Source organism: Juglans microcarpa x Juglans regia, chromosome 1S (assembly GCF_004785595.1).
Source record: "Juglans microcarpa x Juglans regia isolate MS1-56 chromosome 1S, Jm3101_v1.0, whole genome shotgun sequence".
Classification (NCBI taxonomy): Eukaryota; Viridiplantae; Streptophyta; class Magnoliopsida; order Fagales; family Juglandaceae; genus Juglans; species Juglans microcarpa x Juglans regia.
The window spans coordinates 23,767,829-23,790,591 of record NC_054595.1 but is presented as its reverse complement, the minus strand read 5'-3'; the positions used below and the strand labels follow the sequence as shown (position 1 = coordinate 23,790,591).

General features: G+C 38.4%; 1 protein-coding gene across 1 annotated transcript in view; it reads left to right on the top strand.

Annotated features, from left to right (window-relative positions):
- The first annotated feature begins 5,042 nt into the window (after positions 1-5,042).
- The window catches only part of LOC121247835 (nuclear pore complex protein NUP160), a 43,015-nt gene continuing 25,294 nt past the window's right edge, over positions 5,043-22,763 (top strand). The window contains 6 exon segments of the mRNA XM_041146293.1: positions 5,043-5,298; positions 5,417-5,549; positions 5,702-5,966; positions 6,758-6,818; positions 7,954-8,111; positions 8,624-8,715. Coding sequence (XP_041002227.1) covers positions 5,108-5,298; positions 5,417-5,549; positions 5,702-5,966; positions 6,758-6,818; positions 7,954-8,111; positions 8,624-8,715 — 900 coding nt within the window. The 5' untranslated portion in view covers positions 5,043-5,107.

The window sequence follows — 22,763 nt, the reverse complement described above, 5'->3', positions numbered from 1 at the left end:
TTTTAATTTCAATATTAATCCAGATCGATCGACTCGTGTAGGCTTAAAATCTGGTCCAGTTCTCTGTCTGGCTTCCTCTCCAAGTATATTAGGAATATTTGCTCAGCATTTGGATATTTGATAAATCTTTTGAAGCTTTATAACTTTGTGACTTTTGAATAAGGGTGATAAACGGCCAGTCGGTTTGGACTGAGACTGAGACCGGTCTATGTTTTAGATGATCGAAAAGTTTCAGTCCGGTCCACGGTCCATGATTTTTCTAACCCGGACCGGGCCAAATGAAAAATTAAAAAAAAATATATTTTATATATATTATTTATATAATAATTACACAATTAACAATATAAAATTTTAAATATGTTATTAATACTTGTTAATATTCTATAAATTAACAATATTTTATATATATCTTCGTCTAACCTATCACTATTAATAATATAAAATTTTATATATAATATTCACACTTGTTAATATTCTATCAATTAAATAATATATAATATCAATTAGTTAATTATATAGTAATTATATAAATTAATAATGTAATTTTCATCAAATTTATTATTATTGACCATATAAAATATTTTTTATTGAGTTTGTTGCATAATCTACATTAATAAGTCACTTAGTTTAATTTAATATTTTAAATAATTTTTTTATTAATTAATTTAAATAGAGAAAAAAAAAGATATATAATGAAAAATTTAGGCCGGATCGAATGGACCGATCACATCGGACAAGACCGAGTCCAGTCTCTATGGATGTTCGGTCTGGAAAAAATGATGAATCAAAAATTTCATTACCGAACTGGACCGACCGATTTGCACCCTTACTTTTGGTCTTTTGGATGTAAATTAAACATGTAAAGGTGGCAAGCTCATCCAATTATCTTGTATTGATGGACATGATGCAAGCAAGGATGGAAGCTAGAGAGAGAAAGGTAGAAAAGACGTGCCAATGAATCGGTATAAAAGAATCAAATCACTTAGGTTGTGTTTGGATAGTAAGGTGATACTAGATATTTTGTGAATAATAATGAAAAAATCGTAAAAAAATAATGATAAAATATTAAATAGTAGTGAATAATAATAAAAATAAATGAAAAGTAAGTTAAAAATAATATTAAAATAATGAATAATAGTGGAGTGTTGAGCTTTAAAAACACACCACTACCCAAACGGAGCCTTAAAATCAGAGAAAGGACAAAGTTGATCAAGAGAGGACATGCGTGAGGCAAGCTTAAGCAATTGGCTTTGAAAAGGGGAAGGGAGGCAACGTGAGACTCTTGAGAGGGCGGTTGAACTTCCGAAAATAAAGGAAAATTAATCAGATGACCACTTCTTTTATCCTTTCTTGCCGTTTCCAATTAAGGAGTGATCGTAGATGTATTAAAGAGGATTATAGACCCTGTATTTAATCTTATTTGTAGTGGATTTTATACCAAGAACTCGTGGATATAAGTTCTGGTGTTTTTTTTTTTTTTAAATAATAATAATAATTCTAGTGCTAATTGTTGGACTACGCTATTTTCAACCATTTATTTATATTAAGCAAATTATGGATGATCCATTGATTTTCACGCAAAAACAATAAAAAAGGGAGCCCAATGTTAATTTTGGTTGACCCGTTATAATGAAAGTAATCGAGTTTTAAGATTTTTGAATGATTTTTTTTAAGAATTTTGCTATAGGCAACTAAGCAGCAAAACTGTGAGGGAATCGGCTGACATGGCATTATGCCACGTCAACCGATATATTAAAAAAAATAAATAGACGAAGCTCCTACACAAACCAGATTTAGGCGGGTCCAGGGACTTATCCACCTTGGCTTAGGAGACATAGCCCCTTCTTGATGGGTCCGATCAAATCTTGGCCATGGTGGACGTCTTTCTTACGACGGAGAAGCACATAAACAATCACCATAATTGGTATGCTATCCTCCAGGTTGATCTTTGATATGACCACCAGGATCACATCAAGAAACAGTACCGCAGGCTTGCGATGCTCCTCCATCTGGACAAGAACAAGTTTCCATAACAGTTAGTTTGGTTGTCGAGAAAATAGGACAAAATCATGCAATAGTCTGTAACAGTTTGGTTGTCGATAAAATAGGAAAAAATCACGCAATGGTCCGCAACAGTCTGTTTAGTTGCCTAGAAAACAAAGAAAAATCACAATCGAATATCCTACAAATATGAGATTCAAGACAGTCGTGCATCTCTGATCGTCGACTTCGTGTGGGTGCTTCCGTGTGCAGTTGGAAAAAAATTGGATGAAATAAGAGAATTCCTTAGAACCGGTCGGGCTGGTTTTAGTCAAATAACAGCCTCCCAATCACATAGCAACACGTAGAACTTCCACCACACTTATCCTGGACCAGCACTACATCGAAACTCTATCTCTCTTTGCGATTTCAAGGTTCAGAGCCCTCGCACGCCTACAATCTCTTCACGATTTCTCAAAGCTGATCTGAGTCCCACGAATCGCACCCCCTCGAAGCCCTTTTTGTCGCGTCTGAAGCCCTTTCTGTCGCATCTCAGTCCCCTCGCACCCTTTCGAAGCTCAACCAATGCCGCGTCTTAGCCCCTTCGCACCTAAGAAATGAAATTGAAGCCTGTCCGTAAGAAATGAAATTGATTGCGAGTTTGTTCATGGGCTGTTGTTGTCTAGCATTCTGGATTACAATTTACGAAGAAAGTTTGTAATAGCTGCATAGTAGTCTTAATAATTACAACCAAGAGCCCTGCAATGTATGATTTGTTTGTAGTGAATTTGCAAATGTATTAAACAAAGAGTGTGGAATAAGATGTATGAATGAGTGTAATTTATAGTTTGTTTAGGTTTTTCAAAGAAATCAGCTTCCACCCACCACCATTGTGACATTTAATCAAACATATACCTGAGTGTTAGCCATGAAATCTGTGTGGGCAATTGGTTGCGTCGGCGTCGGCGTCGGACTCTCTGAGCTGCGTCGGCATCGGATTGAGATTGGGGCGGTGCAAAGAGAGGCAGCGACGAAGAGAGGGGCAGCAAGGAAAAGATGGCGGTGGCGATTTACAAAGGGGCACTTACTCGGTGTCGGCGTCGGACTGAAGTGGTGCAACGAGAGGCAGCGAGGAAGAGAGGGGCAGAGAGGGTCGGTCTCGAAGGGAAAGGGCTGAGAGGGCATACGACTCTTTGATTCTCTATGGGTAAGTGTATTCAAATTACCATGTATTTTCCTATGTGGCTTCAGTTGAGTAGAGGGCTGATTTAGTGGGATTCTCAGCTCGACCGCTTGGAAGCGTTCTCATGAAATAAAAGCAATGAGATAGTAGAATATTCTCAAAAAGATGAAGATGGAAGGGGAAAGGAAAGATAGAAGGGAGCTTTGAAAATGGGGGAAAGGGGGATTTGAGTGGGAAGGTGGAAGCCGAAAAGAATTCTGAATTGGGAGAAAAGGAGAAGATGAAGGTGAAAAGAGCAAACGACGTCGTTCGATATTTTGCTACGTGGGAGTGGTTTTCCCGTAGTTTTCCTAGCTGGTTGCATATAGAGTTGTTCTTTTTTTAATTGGTATCGGCTACCGTGTGTTTGAGAATAAAGTCCCGACTAATGTTAGGAATGCACAAGTTCTTGACAAATAATTTTTTATAATTGTACATCGAATAATTTAAGAGAGAGCTTTTTTAATTTGATGGACCATAACAATTATTTGCATCCAATAGCAATGTGGCATCGTATTGTTAACAAAATATTTATTATTTGATATCTTATTAAGAGATAATAAAAATAGGATGAATAACATTTTTGTTTTTATAAACTTTCATATTCTCAATCCTTTGAATTAAAAATGCCATCTCTATAAAATTGAAATAGAAATGTAACATACAACCTTTCTCATTTCTTACTAATTATTACATTGCGGGTATCTGTTTACAGCCAAAAACATAATAAAATATAGGGGTGTAAATCAATTTGATTTGGTGATGAATCAAAATTTTTGGTCTATCATTTTTTTTTTAAATTGGACTGGATTGAATATTTATAGAGACTGAATCGGACCGGTAACTATCTGTCCAGTTGGTCTAGCCTAATTATTTTTCTCATTTTTTTAAATAAATTAATAAAAAATTATTTAAATTTCTAAATTAAAATTAAGTGATTTATTAATGTGGATTATATAACTAACTTATTAAAAAAAATTATTTTACTATAATTATATTTATAATGTTGATATTTACTACTTATTAATTTAGATTTTATTCTTTAGTATGTATAATTATTAATAATATCATATATTTTATATATAGTTAATGATATCAAATAATTTCATTGTACATAGATTATTCATTATTCATGCTTGATTGCTATCCAGGTATTTAAAAAAAAAACTTAATTATTTTAATTAAATATAAATAGTAGAGTATGTATGAATGTATGATATATTAACTATTTATATATAATGACATAAATTATCATATGATTTATCATTTATTATTAATTGATAATATATATTAGTTTATTTTGTCAATGATAATAAATTAAATGAAAATTACATTACTAACTTATATAATTGCTATATAAAAATAATATATTAAATTATTAAAAATATATATATATATAGGAGTTCGATCCGATTTGGTACAAAATTTGTAGACCACAAAATTGAACCAAATTTCATCAGTTTATATATTTTGAGGTCAAGACCGACCGGTCTAAAATTCGGTCCGGTCAATTTTATCAGTCTAGACTGAATTATTTACGACCATAATAAAATATTAGACTTTGAGCGACGTATCGTATAACTAGAGAGGTTGAGTTTTAGCTCCGGTTCAAATAAAGGATTGAATTGAAAAAACAGACAAAAAGGAAAAATAAAAACAAAAATGTTAAAGCCACCAAATGTTGGGTCCTGATAATTGTTTTTTATTTAATGATTAAATTTTTTTTTAATGATATTTAAGAATTTAAAAAAAATGTTTGAGAATTTTAAAAAAATGAATGAAAAAAAAAAAACATTTTTCTTCGTATCGGACGGGTCTTGTGCCAGCACTGCTCAAACAAAAATGACTGAGCTGAGAATGGACTGATTCAATAAAACTGGGGTTCTAGGGTTTTTGAAGTCGGAGATGGGAGGTCGTTCGACGTTGGCGGGAATGGAAGTTCCGATCATCGGCAGCGACTCCGTTAGGTGGGTTGAGCTGTCTGTCCCTTCTTCTTCTTCCTCCTACGGCACTGCTGCGTCACCGCCTTTCGCTCCTCTCACCGAGGATTACGCCTATTCCTCTGTCATTAAAGATCCTCCTATCCATCACATTTGGTACTCTCTCTCTCTCTCTGCGAGCGCGCGTTCGTTTGTAGAATATCCCAAATTGCATATCATTTTTTTAACACGTTCACCCAACTGTTTCTACTCACTACCCCTGCTATTGCGACAGGAGAATTCACAAGACCCTTCCTCATGCTCTCGAATTACTGGAGCTCTCTGCTAATAAAGACTTTCCCACGATTGGACTGCGAATAACTTTCCCAGCACCGCTCTCTCCCTTTGCTTTTGTCTGCAGAAATCAGGTTAATTTGCCCACTACAATACACGTTCTCTCTCTCTGGTCATTTTGTGTTTCCTATGGTGGTTTTGGCTTTTTCCTGATAATTTCTTGCGTAGCGTGAATATTCTGTTGTCTATCCAAAAAATAAGTGTATTTTACTTTGTATACATGCAGATTTCTGACTCTCCCAAACACCCTTACGCGGTCTATGCATTGACCATCACGGGAGTCGCTTACCTTCTCAAACTCGGAAACATTTCTACTTATGCGTCCAGCTCCGTCTTCCCACCAGATGAGCTCTTAGAGTTTAATATTCACGCCTTTGCCAATCATGGAGCGATAACAACTGTAGCAGCAATAGCAGGATGTCTTGTAGTTGGTTTCAGCGATGGATCTGTTAGTTGCTTCCAACTTGGCATACTTGACCAGAGTGCTCCTGGTATCATTAAACTTTCACGCCCTACCTACGTGGCTGTATCTACAGCAGCTAACCTGTGTTTTCCTGCTCTATTACTTCCTACCTTTTTTTTTTTTTTCGGGGGGGGGGGGGGGGGGGGGGAGGTGTAAAATATCCATTTTTAATGCATTTCATATGGATTTGCTTCTCAAATCATTTTTTGATGATTGATTGCAATGATATTCATATTATTGTTCGTTCTGGAAGATGCCATCAATGTGCACCATTTTGGAAGATGACATTGGCTTCTTTGTTGTAGTGTATTTGGAGGGAAGGAAATGAGCGTAATCTCAAAGACTGAAAAAGGGCGTTGGAACTCAAGTCCTTCTTTCTTAATACTCTCAATTATTGGATAGTGGTCCACAATAGTGTAGTCTTCTATTTCCACCTTTCTTAAATTATAGGACTTTTTCCTTTTCCTAGGTGGGTGAATCTCTTGCATACTTTTTGTGTGCTAGGGCCACACCTCTTTTTTTTATTAATAAGATTTAATCGCTTGTATAAAAAAATATTATTGTTCTTTGTAAGACATAGCAATTTGTTTGGGCTCATGCAACTCATGAGAAAGTTCTTTGTAAGCCATATTATGATACTCATCTTCCCTTCTTGCTTCTTGTCTGACCTCTTAATCATTTTATTTCAAATGCTTTGATTTAGCTGAATGGATGCAGATCTTGGCTTTGACAGTGGGATAATTTTATTTATAATCCTGGTTTCTGTAATTTTATGATGTTATCTGCAGTTTTTCATCGTTCCTAATTTTTTCCCCATAGGCTTTGTACATGAGCTGCAGGATGATTCAGGAATTGGCCGTTTGTGGGGTATCATCTCGAGGTATCCATTTTAAATGGAGGGACTGTTCATGAGTTTTTGTTTTCATTTCATAATTCTAGAATGTAATTAGGTGTTTCTTTTGTATATTTCCTGTGTACATGGGCTTCACCTATTTCATTCGATGAATAAAATTTTATTACTTATAAAAAAAAAAAAATTCAAGATAGTTTCTAATGTTGATAAGATTTTCTAGAAAATGCTGTGGCAGAAGTTTCAGATATTTTACAAATTTTGTGTGATTTATACTTGTTTAGATGACTTCATACATTAATGTCTGTCTTAACCTTGGAGAGTCTTATTTTGAGAAGCATTTGTGAAAAATATATCTACCTCTGTTGAAGAATGGCAATGACAGGTGGAATCACCGAACTAAAGTGCCTTTAGCTAATCATTTACTCTTAAGATGATCCCCTCATCTGTATAAGGAATCTAGGCGGTGTGTGTCCATTATATTTCTAACTGTTTATTTCCAGTGTGAGATGCTTATATCAAGATTTCCCTTCTTGTAGTAGAATTTTGGCTAGTGATTCAACGAGGGTGATTGTTAGCCTTTGGGGGAGTAGATGTGGTGCTTTAAATGCTTTGTCCTCTTGATTCCTTGATATTGGAAATTTACGTGAGTAGGATAGATTTAGGTGTGTCTTTTGGATAGTGAGTTGAGATGAGATGAGATGAGTTGAGATGAAATTTGAATAAAATATTATTAGAATATTATTTTTCAATATTATTATTGTTTTGAGATTTGAAAAAATTGAATTGTTTATTATATTTTGTGGGAAAATTTGAAAAAGTTATAATGATGAGATGTGATGAAATGAGATGAAACACTTGTTGTATCCACTTAAAGAATCTGACTAAACGCACTTTTGTTGGTTTATGCCAATTTATGTTCAGATATCACACTTATATAAAAAACAATGTTCAGATATCACAACAATAAGAAATTCCATTTCATACTTTTGATAATTGATTTTTGTCTAATAGAGATCTTTCCTTTTGCCAGTTAGGTGGATCTCTTGTATATTTCCATATTGCCAATATGCCCTTACATCCATACATACATGTGTACTTATGTGGGTGTTGACATATAGATTTGCAATCTACTTATTAGGTGATAATTATATTTGTCATGCAGAGGTAGGATTGTTGGGGCAGTGCAGGACTTACTTATATCTGAGGTGCATGGAAAACAACTTCTATTTGTACTTCATTCCGATGGGATCTTAAGAGTTTGGGATTGTAAAAGTTATAGCAAGATCTTTAGTCATACAATGAGCAATCCAGGATTGGCAGGCAATTTCTATACTAGTTTCACCCTTTCATTTTTTCTTTCTGTAATTGTGTATTTTATTTCTGTTCTTCCCAGCATTAAGTGATCCTTCCAGTGATTGGATCATGGATTAAGTTTTTCCTATCTTTTCTTACATAATTGAGCATCTCATTCTCCAGCATTTCTTTCCTTCTAAATTGAACAATGAAACACATGAAACAAGCACATCTCTAGCACATGACCAAAGCCTCTCAAAACTGTATCAAAGATTTGCAATGGATACTCTTTCCCAGAATAAATGAAAAATGTTTTTGATAGGCATCATTATTATTCATGCTGCCTGTAACAATGGATATTTTGTTCACTAATTTTGCAAGCGTTTAGATTGTCTTATTGAGATGACATCGTTTATGAAAACTATTTGCACATGTTTCTTCTTTGAGATTGTTATATACGTTTTTGCTATATATTGGGGGAATGTCTTCTGTTGCTTGGGTACTTATATATGTCTACAATATTTTCTCCTATCTTGTAGTTTCAGGAGCTACTTTTAGAAGGTTATGGATGGGCCAAGCTGACAATAAGACGAGTGTAATTCCATTGGCAATTTTATTCAATCAAACTTCGGTATGTAACACAAAATGATCTCAAGTGTTGAAATTGTTTTTTGAATGACCATGATAGAGAAGTACAGTTTCCATAATTCAAACTGGAGACCTGTTTGTCAAACCTACCCTGATTGATATCATGGTGAAGGCTATCAATTCTAGTTTTAAAAAGTTGGCCAACAATATTAACCAAGCATTTAGATTCGATTCATGGGATAATAATTTCAATGATTGGATGTTGAAAACTCTAATAGGATTTCATTTATTTTGCATTTGCAAGACAAGTTCTTTCCATAAATATTAGACCAAGTCCCGTTAGGCATATACAGATCCTCATTAAATCCAATGGTTGATAATTATCTTACTAGTTTTATGATTAAAGTATGTGGCCAAACTCTAATAGTTCTTGCTTTGAGTTAATCTATATATGATGCATGTTTTCTGGTTCTTATGGCCACTTTGATGTCGTGTATATATTCTTTTTTCCTAGTTTTTCATTTGTGGGAATATGAACTTGCTGATCTTAATTATTGAACTTGTATTCCTGTACTGATCATGATTTTGGCCTTAAAACTGGAAAAATATTAATGGATTATGAATGTCGTGATATAAAACTACAGTCGCTGACTATTATGATCTGTAGTAGTATTTATGATTTATCATGCCATTCGTGAACTAGGAGCATGCAGATGCTGGGATCTGGCTAATTTTATCATTTTTGTTGAGGGTTGGAGTTTTTTTTTTTTTTTTGGGGGGGGGGGGGGTGTGTTTTGATCTTACGATTTAATTATGAATCTATGATGGAATGTATATCATTTTTAATTTTAGAATCTATGTGATATCCGAACTGTTTGAAAACATCACTTACATTCTTAAAGCTATTAGGAAGCGGATATCAATATACATCAAACATATCATACATTAACAACCACTGATTTAATGGGGGTGAAATGACGATCATGATTTTAGACAAAACAAAAACAAGCACTAGAAAAAAACAACAATATAAGGGGCCAATAAGTCACCTAGACCTGAACCTGGGACCTCATAACAACCAGGTTGATACCATGTTAAAAACATTGGTTCAGAAAGTTGAAGATGTTTTTGGCTTTTTTCCTCAACTTTATGCTTCATTTCTAATGTATGCTACATTTTCTATGAGGTGTTATTCTGTCAATCAAGAAGATTCCATTTATTTGTCAATCTACTCTAGAATCTAGGTGTCACTTTTCCCTATTCTAGTTGGGTTGGCTTTGCATAAAAAATCATATGAGGGATTTCCTATGTGGTGGAGATGTGGAGTTGATGAGATGAAGTTCCTCCTAGTTGGGTGGTCCAAAATATGCACTCTGGTTTCTTCAAGATGGCTAAGGGTCAGAAACATGTTTAACTGACCCGTCCTAGAAAAATTGTTTGTGGTATGCAGCGTAAAGGGAGAATTTTTGGCAATCGATCATGGAAATTAAGGATCTCCACATGCGGGGAAGATGGTTTTTAATGAAGTGGACCTTACGGGACTGGGGTATAGAAAAATATAACGAACGGGTTGGGTGATGTGTCTAAACTCATATTTTGACATGATATATGGTTTGGAGACCAACCAATGAAGGTAGCATGCCTAGAGTTATTCAACATATCTTGTGTTGTAGGGAGGTTTTGATGCAATTTATTTAAAATGTAAGTTAAACTTTATTGATAATCAAATGATGTAATCCAAGTACATAGATAAACAATATACCTAGAAAAAAAGGGAAAAGAAGTAAAAAATCTGAATAACTAGAAATTGAAGAACAAGATTGGGCAACAATCTAGTGGAAAAGAGTTATAGAGAAAATATCCATGACTTCTTTTTTGATCGGTTATAAAGAAAACATCCTTAACTTCTAACACCCTGTAAGAACCCCTTCCCATAGGTTAGGAGTGTTACGTACTTCTGTAATTATCTCATAAATTCCCCAAAAAAATAACAAAAATAGTCTTATAGCAAGAAAATTTAAAACTAATCTTTTAATAAAAAGAAAAGGCTCTCTCTCCTAGAAAATTTTCTCTCTCCTACAAAATTTTCTCTCCGTACACATGCATTTTTTCCTTGGTCTGGTTCTTGATTCTTGGTCTGGTTCTTGATTCATTTTGCTTCACCGACGTGGGTTGATTGGTGATAGTTAGATGGGTCGTGTTATAGAACTAGTTATTGAGTCTAAGTGCTTCACTATAGCATTATGTGGAGGTGGTGGTCTGAGAATTACTGAGAGAAGCTGGAAGACAGAAAACTCGGTGTTGCTGGGCTTTTCCTCTATTCATTGGCTTGGGAAGGTGTTAGAGGAGAGCTTGAGCAGAAAAAAGGAGGTATACTCGGCAACATGTGAGGGGTATTGTAGTTTTATTGCTCAACATTGTGAAAATAGGAAAGGAAGATACGTTGAAATATCAGAGTATAGTCAGGGGGAAGAAGAAATATGCTATGTATTCCAGAAGGTGAGAATGGTTGGGGATGGAGGAAGATGAGGGAGGCTTTGGTAGAGCAAGGGAAAGAAAAAACCAAGGAAGGTGGTCTGCATGGAGGAGCCAAACCGAGTGATGGAAGAGGGAAACTGAAACACTATGAGAGATCGTATAAGGAGGTCCTTGCGACGTTGATACCGAGAGCTGCGAAGGAGAAGGTGGCTGGTGCGAAGGTTTTGGATAGAGGTAAGGGACGTTGGCAACGTGATGGTACGGTGAACCATGCCCATGGCAGGGCCTCTGTCGAGTGTCAGTCATGGGAAATGCAAAGGAAGTTGTTGGAAATGCAGGGGCAGCTACGTGCATTGCAGAAGGATATGGCTACTATAGTAGCATTTGTCGGTTCATTAAAGGAAAGTGAGGGAGCAGATAAGCTGAAGGATGATGGGCTGAGTTTCACTCGGAAGAAGGCTCAACAGAAGGGCAAATATAACAAAGGATGGAACGTTTGGTGCCGGGCTAAATCACAAGAACATTTTGGGGCTGGGCCGTCTGATGTTAAGGCCCATGGTATCGGACCACAGCCTAAGGCCCATTCAGGCTGGTCGTTATCCAGGACCCAATTAAACGGGTCTGGATCCAGGTCAACAGAACTCGCGAAACCGAGTTCTAGCCCGATACATTCCATCGAACTTCACGGGCTCGGGTTCGTGCCGGACAGCATACAGACGGCGCCGATAGAGGTTGAGGGGCTACAGACGGCGCCGACGGAGGTAGTGGGGGTCGCCGGTGTGGTCTCACCGGAGTCTTGTGCTCAAAATCCCCTGTTAGGCGTAGAAGCTAGGGTTCCTTCGGCTCTGGAGAATCAGAGCTCGCGGATGAGGGAGGCTAGGGTGTCTCTGATTCCAGCGGCAGGGTCGGGGAGACCAGTAGAGGACCTCAAGTTGGCTGAGGTTGAAGAAGACTCGGATGACTTCATGCATTCTGTGGAAGATGAACTTTTCATCCCATGTGGTTTGGAGGATTTTTCTATGGAAAGTGAATTTCAGAACCAGAATAATAAGATGGGGAATCCTACCCCATTAAATTATTATTTTCCAAATCAAGCATCAGATTGGGTTATACATAAAGCTAAAGAAATTCAACATGTTGTGGGAATTGAGTGTGTTGGGTATGAGGAGAAGTTTATAGCCTTGTTAACTGCTATGGAAACTGGCCATCATCAAGAAAAGAGGGGAGCACAAAGAAGAGTCGGGAATTAAAAAGATTAATGTGGTCGATGAACTCGGAAGCAAGTTCTAGTAGGAATAAGGCAAATGGGAAGGGGCTGAATGTTCTCCAATGAAGCCTAAGGTTTTATCTTGGAATGTCCGGGGTCTAAACGAGGTAGAGAAGCGTCTTCGGATTCGTCGTCTACTTCGTGAATGGAAAGCGGACATAGTATGTTTACAAGAGACAAAGCTGAAGTTGATTAGTAGGAGGATTATTCGGAGTTTGTGGAGTAATATTTATGTGGATTGGGTATATTTGGCCTCTTCAGGGCTTTGGAGGAGTAGTGATAATGTGGGATAGACGGGTAGTAGAGAAAGTGGAGGAGTACATAGGGAGATATATGGTAGCTTGTTCTTTTAAAAGTGTATCAGATGATTTTTTGTGGGCATTTGCAGGAGTGTATGGGCCTAACTTAGATGCCAATAGAAGTATATTATGGGATGAACTTGCAGGGGTACAAAGTTGGTGGGACCTCCCTTGGTGTATTGGGGGGATTTCAATGTGGTGCGCTTCCAGAGTGAAAGTCTGGGAAGTAGAAGATTGAGACCAGCAAGCCTGGCGTTCTCAGAGTTTATCTTTGATTTAAACTTGGTAGATCTTCCATTAGCAGGGGGTCCAGCTACTTGGTCAAATAATCAGACGTGGTCCCGCTTGGATCGTTTTCTGATTTCTCCTGAGTTTGAAAGCCATTTTTCGGATGTATGGCAAAAGCGTTTGAGTCGTATAACTTCGGATCATTGGCCTATTCTACTGGATTGTGGAGGTGTTCGTAACAGCAGAAGGTATTTTAAGTTTGATAATATGTGGTTGAAGTCAGAAGGTTTTGTGGAAAGGGTTAAAAGATGGTGGACTTCGTATCAATTTGAAGGTACATCCAGTTTCATTTTTGCAAACAAACTGAAAGCCTTAAAAAGGATCTAAAGGAGTGGAATAAACAAGCTTTTGGAAATGTGGAGGAGAACAAAAATTCCAAGTTGATGGAAATTCAGTATTTCGAAAGGCTACAAGAAGGGAGGTCACTAAATGAAGACGAACAAGCACAAAAAGTTTTGTTGGTTGCTGATCTTGAGAGGTTAATCTTACAGGAAGAAATCTCATGGCGCCAAAAATCAAGAGCTCTTTGGTTGAAGGAAGGGGACCGGAGTATGAAGTTTTTCCATAGAATTGCAAACTCACATAGAAGAAATAATAAAATTGAAGTGCTGAGAATTGAAGGGGTTGAGAATAGAGAAGAAGAGGTTATCCAAGACCATGTGGTTGTTTTCTTTAAAAAGCTTCTCACGGAAGAGGTGGGTTGGAGGCCTACGTTAGATGGTTTGGCTTTTGACACTATTGAACCAGGGGATGTCACCAGATTGGAGAGGGCTTTTGAAGAGGAAGAGGTATTTGAAGTGGTAAGAAAGATGGCAAAAGATAAGGCTCTCGGACCAGATGGTTTCTCTATGGGTTTTTTCCAAGAGTGTTGAGAGGTGATTAAAGCGGATCTTTTGAAGGTATTTCAAGAGTTTTTCTTGTTAGGAAAGTTTGAGAAAAGTCTTAACACTACTTTTCTTGCACTAATCCCTAAAAAGGTAGGGGCCATTGAGATCACAGATTTTCGGCCTATAAGCTTAGTGAATGGTGCTTTTAAGATCATTGCAAAAGTGCTTGCAAATCGATTAAGTGAGATATTGGGGAAGATTGTTTCCAAACCACAAAATGCTTTTGTTAAGGGTAGACAGATCCTTGATGCGGCTCTTATTGCTAATGAATGCTTCGACAGTAGATTGAAGATGGGCAAAGCAGGGATTATGTGCAAATTAGATATGGAAAAGGCGTACGATCATGTTAATTGGATTTCCTTCTTTATTTACTGGGTAGGTGTGGGTTTGGTGAGAGGTGGAGGTCATGGATCAGATGGTGTATTTCTACGGTACGGTTCTCGGTGTTGATTAATGGTAGCCCAGAGGGTTTCTTCCCAAGCTCTCGTGGCTTGAGACAAGGGATCCATTATCTCCTTTACTTTTTGTCATTGTTATGGAGGCATTGAGTAGGATGATCTCAGCCTTAGTGACTAATGGTTCCATCAGTGGTTTCCAGATTGGATCACCGAGTAGGGTATTACAACTGTTTCTCACCTGTTGTTTGCAGATGATACGCTTATCATGTGTGAGACTGATCATGCTCAGTTGAGGGCGGTGAAGGCATTGCTGCTGTGTTTTGAAGCAGTATCTGGCTTGAAAGTGAATTATGATAAATCCGAGTTGGTACCGATTGGAGAAGTTCAAGATATAAGGGATTTGACGGGCATTCTGGGGTGTAAAATTGCGTCTTTACCTATGACTTACTTGGGATTGCCGTTGTGTATAGCACCGAAGTCTCGTATGATATGGGATACAGTGATTGAAAAAGTAGAGAGAAGATTAGCAGGGTGGAAGAGAATGTATTTGTTGAAAGGGGGTCGGACTACTTTAATCAAAAGTACACTTTCCAACCTTCCCACCTACTTTTTATCCCTATTCCCTGTACCGGCAAGTGTGGCGGGTAGACTTGAGAAGTTACAGAGAGACTTTCTGTGGGGGGGCTTGGGAGATGAGTTTAAATTCCACTTAGTTAAGTGGGAGATGGTATGTCGGCCTATCTCCAATGGCGGTTTGGGTGTCAGAAATTTGAGAGTTTTTAATCGGGCTTTACTAGGCAAATGGTTGTGGAGATATACCAAGGAACCAGAGGCCTTATGGAAGACTGTGATTGAAAGCAAATATGGTGATCTAGGGGAGGGTGGTGTACCAGAGAAGTTAGAGGAACAACGGGTAAGGGTTATGGAAATACATTAGAAGAGGATGGGAGGTTTTCCAGCGATACACTAGATTGCACTTGGGGACAGGTGTCAAGATCAGATTTTGGAAGGATGCATGGTGTAGTACCAGTGTTTTACTAGATCTGTTTCCGTCTCTTTTCTTGATTGCAAGTAACAAAGATGCCACAGTGGCGGAGGTTATGGAAGTCTCCGTCTCAGGTAGAAACATTCACTGGAACATCAATTTCAACCGGGCGGCACAGGATTGGGAGATGGAAAGTTTTGTAGAATTTTATAGCCTCTTATATTCTGTTCGACCGAACATTCAGCAGGAAGATGAGTTGTGGTGGCATCCTGCAGGGAAAGGGGTATTCTCAGCTCGCTCTTTCTATAAGGTTCTCACACAAGAGCCAGAGATACAGTTTCCTTGGAGAAAGCTTTGGCGTCATAAGGCTCCTCCCAAAGCCTCTTTCTTTGTGTGGACAGCGTCTTTGGGTAAGATCCTCACTACGGATAATCTAAGAAAGAGGAGGATAATTATTGCAGATTGGTGTTGTATGTGTAAAAACGGGAGTGAGTCGGTAAATCATTTACTTCTACACTGTGAGATAGCTAAGGCTATTTGGGACGCGGTGTTTAAAAGGATGGATATGGCGTGGGTGATGCCGGAAACAGTTTTGGATGTATTGGCTTGCTGGAATTCTATCCGTGGGGTGAGACAGATTAAAGCAGTGTGAAAGATGATCCCTATCTGTATTATGTGGTGTCTATGGCAGGAACGAAATGAGAGGATTTTTGAAGACAAAGAGAGATATGTGGAGGAGTTAATATTGTTATTTTTTAGAACTCTTTGTACTTGGGCCATTGCTGTAGACTTAAATGGCATGGACCTTCATGAATTCCTAGTTTCTAACATGCCTACATAAACAGGGCATTTTCTTTGTATCGTGTTACTTTGGTGATTTAATAAAGTCTTATTTTACTTATAAAAAAAAAATAAAAAGAAAAGACACTAATTAACTAAGTCTGAAAATCCCTTGACACATGATCTATGCCTGGCCTTCAGCTCGTCAACACTATCTTCTTTACTTGGACATTTTAAAAACATAAACAAACGAACAAACGACCAAAATGAGTCGAATATTCAATAAATAGTACATCACATAACAAAGATAGGGTTTTCTTGAAAGCGTGCATACTTAATACTTAAAAAAAGAAAGCGTGCATACTTAATACTTTTTTTAGAAGTAAAAATATTATATATATTAATATCAATAGGAATAACCAAGTACACTGGGCATATACAAGAAACAGCTAGCCCATACTAGAGAGCCCTTAGTGACCAATAAGCCCGTGAAAATTAGAAATCTATCCAAAATACAGCAAGCCCGAATGGGAATATAACACACCTCCCCAACCCCAACCCCAATCCCAACCTCAACCCCTTGTTTCCCATAAAACTAATGCTCCAACCAAAACTCCCTCTACGAGGACGACTTCATAATGCCCTCCCTTTAGACTTCTCTCGACTTGAACTACCTCCCTTGGTGTCGTAGTTGATTGCCCAAGAAAGACGCTTTAATTTCTGATTTCCTTAAATCTTGATTTGGTTTCAAGCGAGTGGCCTGCCTCAATCGCAATGAGTAGTGCTGTAAATTGGTCGTCACATCCTTCATGTGAAATCCCCACACATTGCTAAACCTTGTTAACCTTATGCAGAACCCAATCCGATGATGAACCCACTATATTGTTTATCGGAGGAAGAGATACCAGTGGAACAACATTTTCCCCAAACACTGCTCCCAACTGCACTCCCGACCCTAAACATTCCTTCTCACAAGGCACCAATGCAAACCCATAATTTCCTCTCCACCATCTCTTACATTCAAATCCCGAACCTCCTCAACAGTTATATTGTTGTTGTCACCATTGGAGATTCCTTCACCTCCGATGTAGGTGTCGCCGTTCCATCAATGAGAACATTGCTTGTAGGTTCGCCCCCCTTTTATGTGCCACTTCATCAGACCCTACTGCTCCCTCAAGAGACATAAAACAGATAGGGGAAACACTACCTTTGTTACACCATTTTCATCTTCTAAAAGAGACTTGTTTGCTGCTTCTGAAGTACTCAAAACCCTGAATGGATCCCATCTTCAATTGAAAGTGAACCCTGGACAAAAGTACCGACCCCATTTGCAACTGGTGACTAAGGGCAGTCAGACGACAAGCTGCCGATGACTTGAGTGACACCGGCATCCAACGATCCTATATGTGATGGGTCGAGGTGCCCTTGGCCAGCGAACTTGAGGCCTTCAAACCCGTAGGATCGAGCCCTTGCCCCCCCTCGTCTGCTTTCGACCCACCACCACAACCCATGACCAGGTCTAGTCCCTTATCCACTTTAATCATAAGATCTCTCAAATACTCCATAACTCCTGTTGATTGAGCTCTGACACCCACAAGACCCCCTCCATTTCTCCCACCCTTAAACACCCGACAGAGGCACCCATTCCACCATGTAACACATGAGGAACGTGCTTACCCTCCACTTCTCCCAATGTCACTTGACACCTTTGTCTCCTACAAGTGCCTTAACCTTTCCTTCCGTTGCATAGCTATTCTTGGCCGGAATATGTGCTGGTGACCTCAACACCGAGGCGTACAAGGCACCTTTGATCGAGAAAGGCCTTCCCACTGCCTTTCCATCAACGAACTCCCTTCTGTTTGCATGCTCCAGAATAGGGGCTTTGGACCCAGTGATGCTTTGAATGGAATGCATAAAACCTTTCCATCCAATGCTATTTGTGCCTTTAGGGAATTCCAACAAACTTGTCCTCCTTCCATTCCGAAATTCTGAGAGTTGTAGAAAACTGCCTCTTGCGTTAATATGGTGTTAAATGATGAGAAGTTAGAACTCCATTGCCCATCCTTGGCTCCTTGAAGAATTCGTCATGATAGAGAGTTCTAAGCAATCCTCTATCCCTTAGCAACCCATAAAGCTGACGACCCACATACACGTGAACTTAGCCATCCTTTTGCTATGTCCAAAGATGCGAAATCTATGTCCTCACCCTTTTGTAAAACCAAAAGTTTTTTATTCCACCTTCAACCACCTCTCACCTTCCATTTGAGATGATTTTGTGTCGCGCGTCGTCATTTTTTGATCGCAAATCACCGGATCATCTCCCAGAACCATCTCGCGTCGTCATCTCAAGGAGAAAAATTTTTATGCGGGAATAAAATGCAGATCTGATGTAGGTTTGATGCTTATTAAGCTTAAATTACACCAGATTTGTGTCGACAAAACCAAAGGAATGGTTTCTTGAGAAAATCCCAGTCGTCGGAGGGAGCACTAGTTCCGGAGTTCCCTCAGAGGAGTGCCGGAGCCCATCGGTCTTGTCTATGGCGGTGGTGGAGATATGCAGTTGTCTTACCTGAGCAAAACCGCTGAAAGAACGGCTGTGGAAGCTTGAAGGGTCGAAGGCTAGGGCGAGAGAGAGGTGTCTAGGTTTGATGCTTATTAAGCTTAAACTACACCAGATTTGCGTCGACGAAACCAAGAGAAAGGTTTCCTGAGAGAATCTCGGTCGCTGGAGGGAGGACCACAGCCGAGTGCCCTTAGAGGAGTCGCCGGAGCCCGTTGGTCTTGTCTATGGCAGTGGCGGGATCTGCAACTATCTTACCTGAGCAAGACCGTCGAAAGAACGGTGGTGGAAGCTTGAAGGGTTGAAGGCTAACAAGAGGAATAATCAAATGTATTCAGAAAGTTTCTTAGGTTCTTTACGCGATACTGCATACTTAATACTTATACTAACATAAACATGTAACATAAACTTGTAATGTACAATGCATAACTCATTAAACTTGCCTTTCCCTTTCTTTAATGGCTAGTACAACCATAACTCCCGTGTGCAGAGTTGTGTACTGGTTCCATTGCTTGTGCCACACGGGGAATTGCTTAACTTATCATAACATACTATGTTGGACCATGTTTAGGTTTGTGGCTTGCACATCCACCCATAATTGCATTGGTACCATGCATCTCTTATAACCATTCTTAAAGTTTTTTTGTCTTTTATCTTTCTTACCATGATGCATGTAGAAGACATAATGACAGCTGATCGTAATCATAAATGAAAACATATCAATGCATGTAAACATATAATAGCATGACATTGAAACTCACTTTCATCATATAATAACTTGGCACGTAAAAAGGAGCTTTCAATAAAGGGCCATACACACAATATTTTAAAAAAATGTTTACCATACATGTAAGGGCATGTTTATGCTACTTTACCTCTTTGCCTTAAACGTGTGAATAATCACATACTTGAAGTTGCTAGAAAAGGGTTGGACTTGATAGGGTGAGGCTGGTTCTTTTTTCAATCTCCTGAAATTGCAGCAGTTATCTAGGGTTAGGGATTGTTTTTCTTGAAGAACATCACATGGGATTGCTATAAAAACTTTTCAGACTCACAGCAGCCTCTATTTTTTCTAGTTTTCAAGCCATACAATCCTTTTAGTGAGACATGAAAAACCTACTAATAGGGCTGTACGAATTTAACTCAGTTTGTTTTGAGAAGGGGTTCTAGGAATACTAATGGCTAGGAGTTCTAGGGTAAATATGTTTTTCTTCGGATCCATTTAGGAGTCATAAATGGGCTAGTTTCCAATTATCACGAATTTAACAGCCAAAAATCTAATGGGCTTTGGATAAAAAATATTTGGGCTTATCCATCCATATAGGCCGAACCTACTCCATTTTTAATCTAGGTTGATAATTTCATATCCAATCCTATCTCCGCAATACTAGATCCTCAAATAATAAAGCCTAAAACAATTGGGCCCGTGTCCAAACTTATAAAAGCTAAAAAAATTTGGGTCTGGATGTTACATACCTCTTCTTGCAATCTTCAAAAGTTTGATCATTCCTTTCCCTCCAAATGTATCGCATAACACGAGATGGGATTAGCTTTTATAAAGCAGCCCTTTCAAAGCGAACAGACAGTCTCTTCAACATGCCAAAAGATCTACCATTCTATATGCCAACCCAATTAAGCCTAAACAAACTGGAAGTTGGGTTCTGCAAGGCATTGCTACCTCGCAATAAAGCAATAAATAGCTGTCTCCCCACTCTTCTTACTGAAGCAACACGAATCTGCCACAATAATGTGCCTCTTCTTAATATTCTCATAGGTGAGGACCTTCCAAGAGCTATAGTGCAAACAAAGAGCATGACTCTCAACAGAGTGTATTCCTCCAAATTGTCTTCCAAGGGAAAAAAGAACTACCATGAAGATCCATGGTGTAATTTTAGGTTAGTTATAATAAAGGAGGCCATGGTGGGCAAATTACCTTTTTTTGATAGGTAAACAAAATTTTATTTACTTGTATATGTCAATAACTCTCAACAATGCAATAACAATGGAAATGCTCAGTTAAATGAACTAGGGGATTCCAGGGATGTGCCTAGTCCGCAGTTAATGAACTAGGGATTCCGTGCCTAGTCCTCAGTTAAATGAACTAGGGATTCCGGACGTGCCTTGTCCTATTTGTTCCTTGCCGCCATCGCCTTCATGGGATGACTTACAATCAAGTTGGGTCCTACAAAAGGTAAACGAAATTTGTTATTGCATCAGGATTTCTTGTGAAGGATTTGAGGACCGTTTAAAGCTCTACTCACCGCCATAGAAGTAGGACAACCCCTCCTAGCCAAGTCTGCCGCTAAAAAAGATAGGGAGCTTAAGAGGCTTGCTTGCTACATAAACTATGATGTAAGGGATGAAGTGCGAGTAGGGGGAGACACAATGATAGGGTGAACCTTGGCGTTCCATGAACCCAAGATTCTTTCATGGAATGTTCGGGATTGAATGACCCGAGCAAGCTCCTTAGAGTGAAGAATTTAATACGTGAATGGAAGGTAGACGTGATTTGTTTGCAGGAGACTAAGCTGAAGTCTATTGACAGACACTCAATAAGAAGTTTGTGGAATTGCTCTTACGCGGGATGAACCACCCTTGCTTCCAAGGGTGCTTCAGGGGCATTTTATAGTAATGTGGGATAAGAGATCAGTTAATTTGGTGGAGGAATACGTCGGCGAATTTTCAGTAGCTTGTTCTTTCTCGAATGTGGAAGATGGTTTTCGTTAGGGGTTCATAGGAGTTTACAGGCCTAATGATGACAACAATAGAAAACTTCTTTGGGATGAGATCGCTGGCCTGTGTAGTTGGTGGGATGTCCTGTGGTGTATTGGAGGAGATTTCAACATCACTCGGTTTCTAAGCGAAAGGTCGGAGGATTCTAGCATGGGTTTAGCCATGGCTGACTTCTTAGCTTTAATTTTCGAGCTGAACTTGGTTGATCTTCATTTAGTGGGGGGAGACTTCACTTGGTCTAACGGGAGGGCTTGGTGTAGGTTGGACAAGTTCATTGTCTCTCATTCTTTGGAGGCCCACTTTCCCAACCTATGCCAAAACGACTCCCTAGGTTTTGCTCTGATCACTTTCCCCTCTTATTTAATTGTGGGGGTCTTCATGAGGGACGAAGATACTTTAAATTCGAGAACATGTGGTTGAAGGTTGACGGGTTTATAGATAAAGTTAGATTGTGGTGGTCTCATATAAAACAATCAAGGCATATAAATAAGGCACTCCTAGCTTTGTTTTAGCCGGGAAACTTAAAACTTTAAAAAAATGATAGGCAAGGAAAATAATTGTAAGTAGCTGAGCTGGAAAAAATCACTCTTATGGAGGATCACATTGTCCACTTTTATGACAAGCTTCTGACGGAGCAACACCAATGGAGGCCCAAGGTAGACGGATGGTTTTTGATTCGATTGACCAATCAAGTGCGCTTGGTTGGAGAGGCCATTTGAAGAGGATGAGGTGCTTAGCGTTCTAAAAGGGCTGGACAAAACAAAGCACAGGGCCAGATGGCTTTACAATGGCTTTCTTTCTGGCTTGTTGGGACATTGTCAAGGAGGATCTCATGAAGGTTTTTTTTTTTTTTTTTTTTTTTTTTTTTTTTTTTTTTTTTTTTTTTTTTTTTTTTTTTTTTTTTTTTTTTTTTTTTTTTTTTTTTTTTTTTTTTTTTTTTTTTTTTTTTTTTTTTTTTTTTTTTTTTTTTTTTTTTTTTTTTTTTTTTTTTTTTTTTTTTTTTTTTTTTTTTTTTTTTTTTTTTTGTTTATTGTAAGGTTTGGGAAAGATGTGTTAGTGGATAAAATATTGCATACAACCGTCAGATTCTCAATTTTGGTTAATGACACTCCAAGGCTTCTTCAATAGTTCTCAGGACTTGAGACAAGGGGATCCATTATCCCCACTTTTATTCATTTTAGATGGATGTGCGAGTAGAGTTGGAGGGGGTGGTGGACAAGGGTTTCATCTCAGGTTCTCGGTGGGTGGTTCTCCGCATGGTAGCTTATCAGTTTCTCATCTCCTTTTCGCTGATGATACGTTAATTTTTTGTGATTCGGATCCCGATTAGATTTGCTCCTTGAAAGCCTTTCTACTTTGCTTCGAAGTTGTCTCCGATCTTAAGGTGAATTTATCAAAATCTGAAATAGTTCCCGT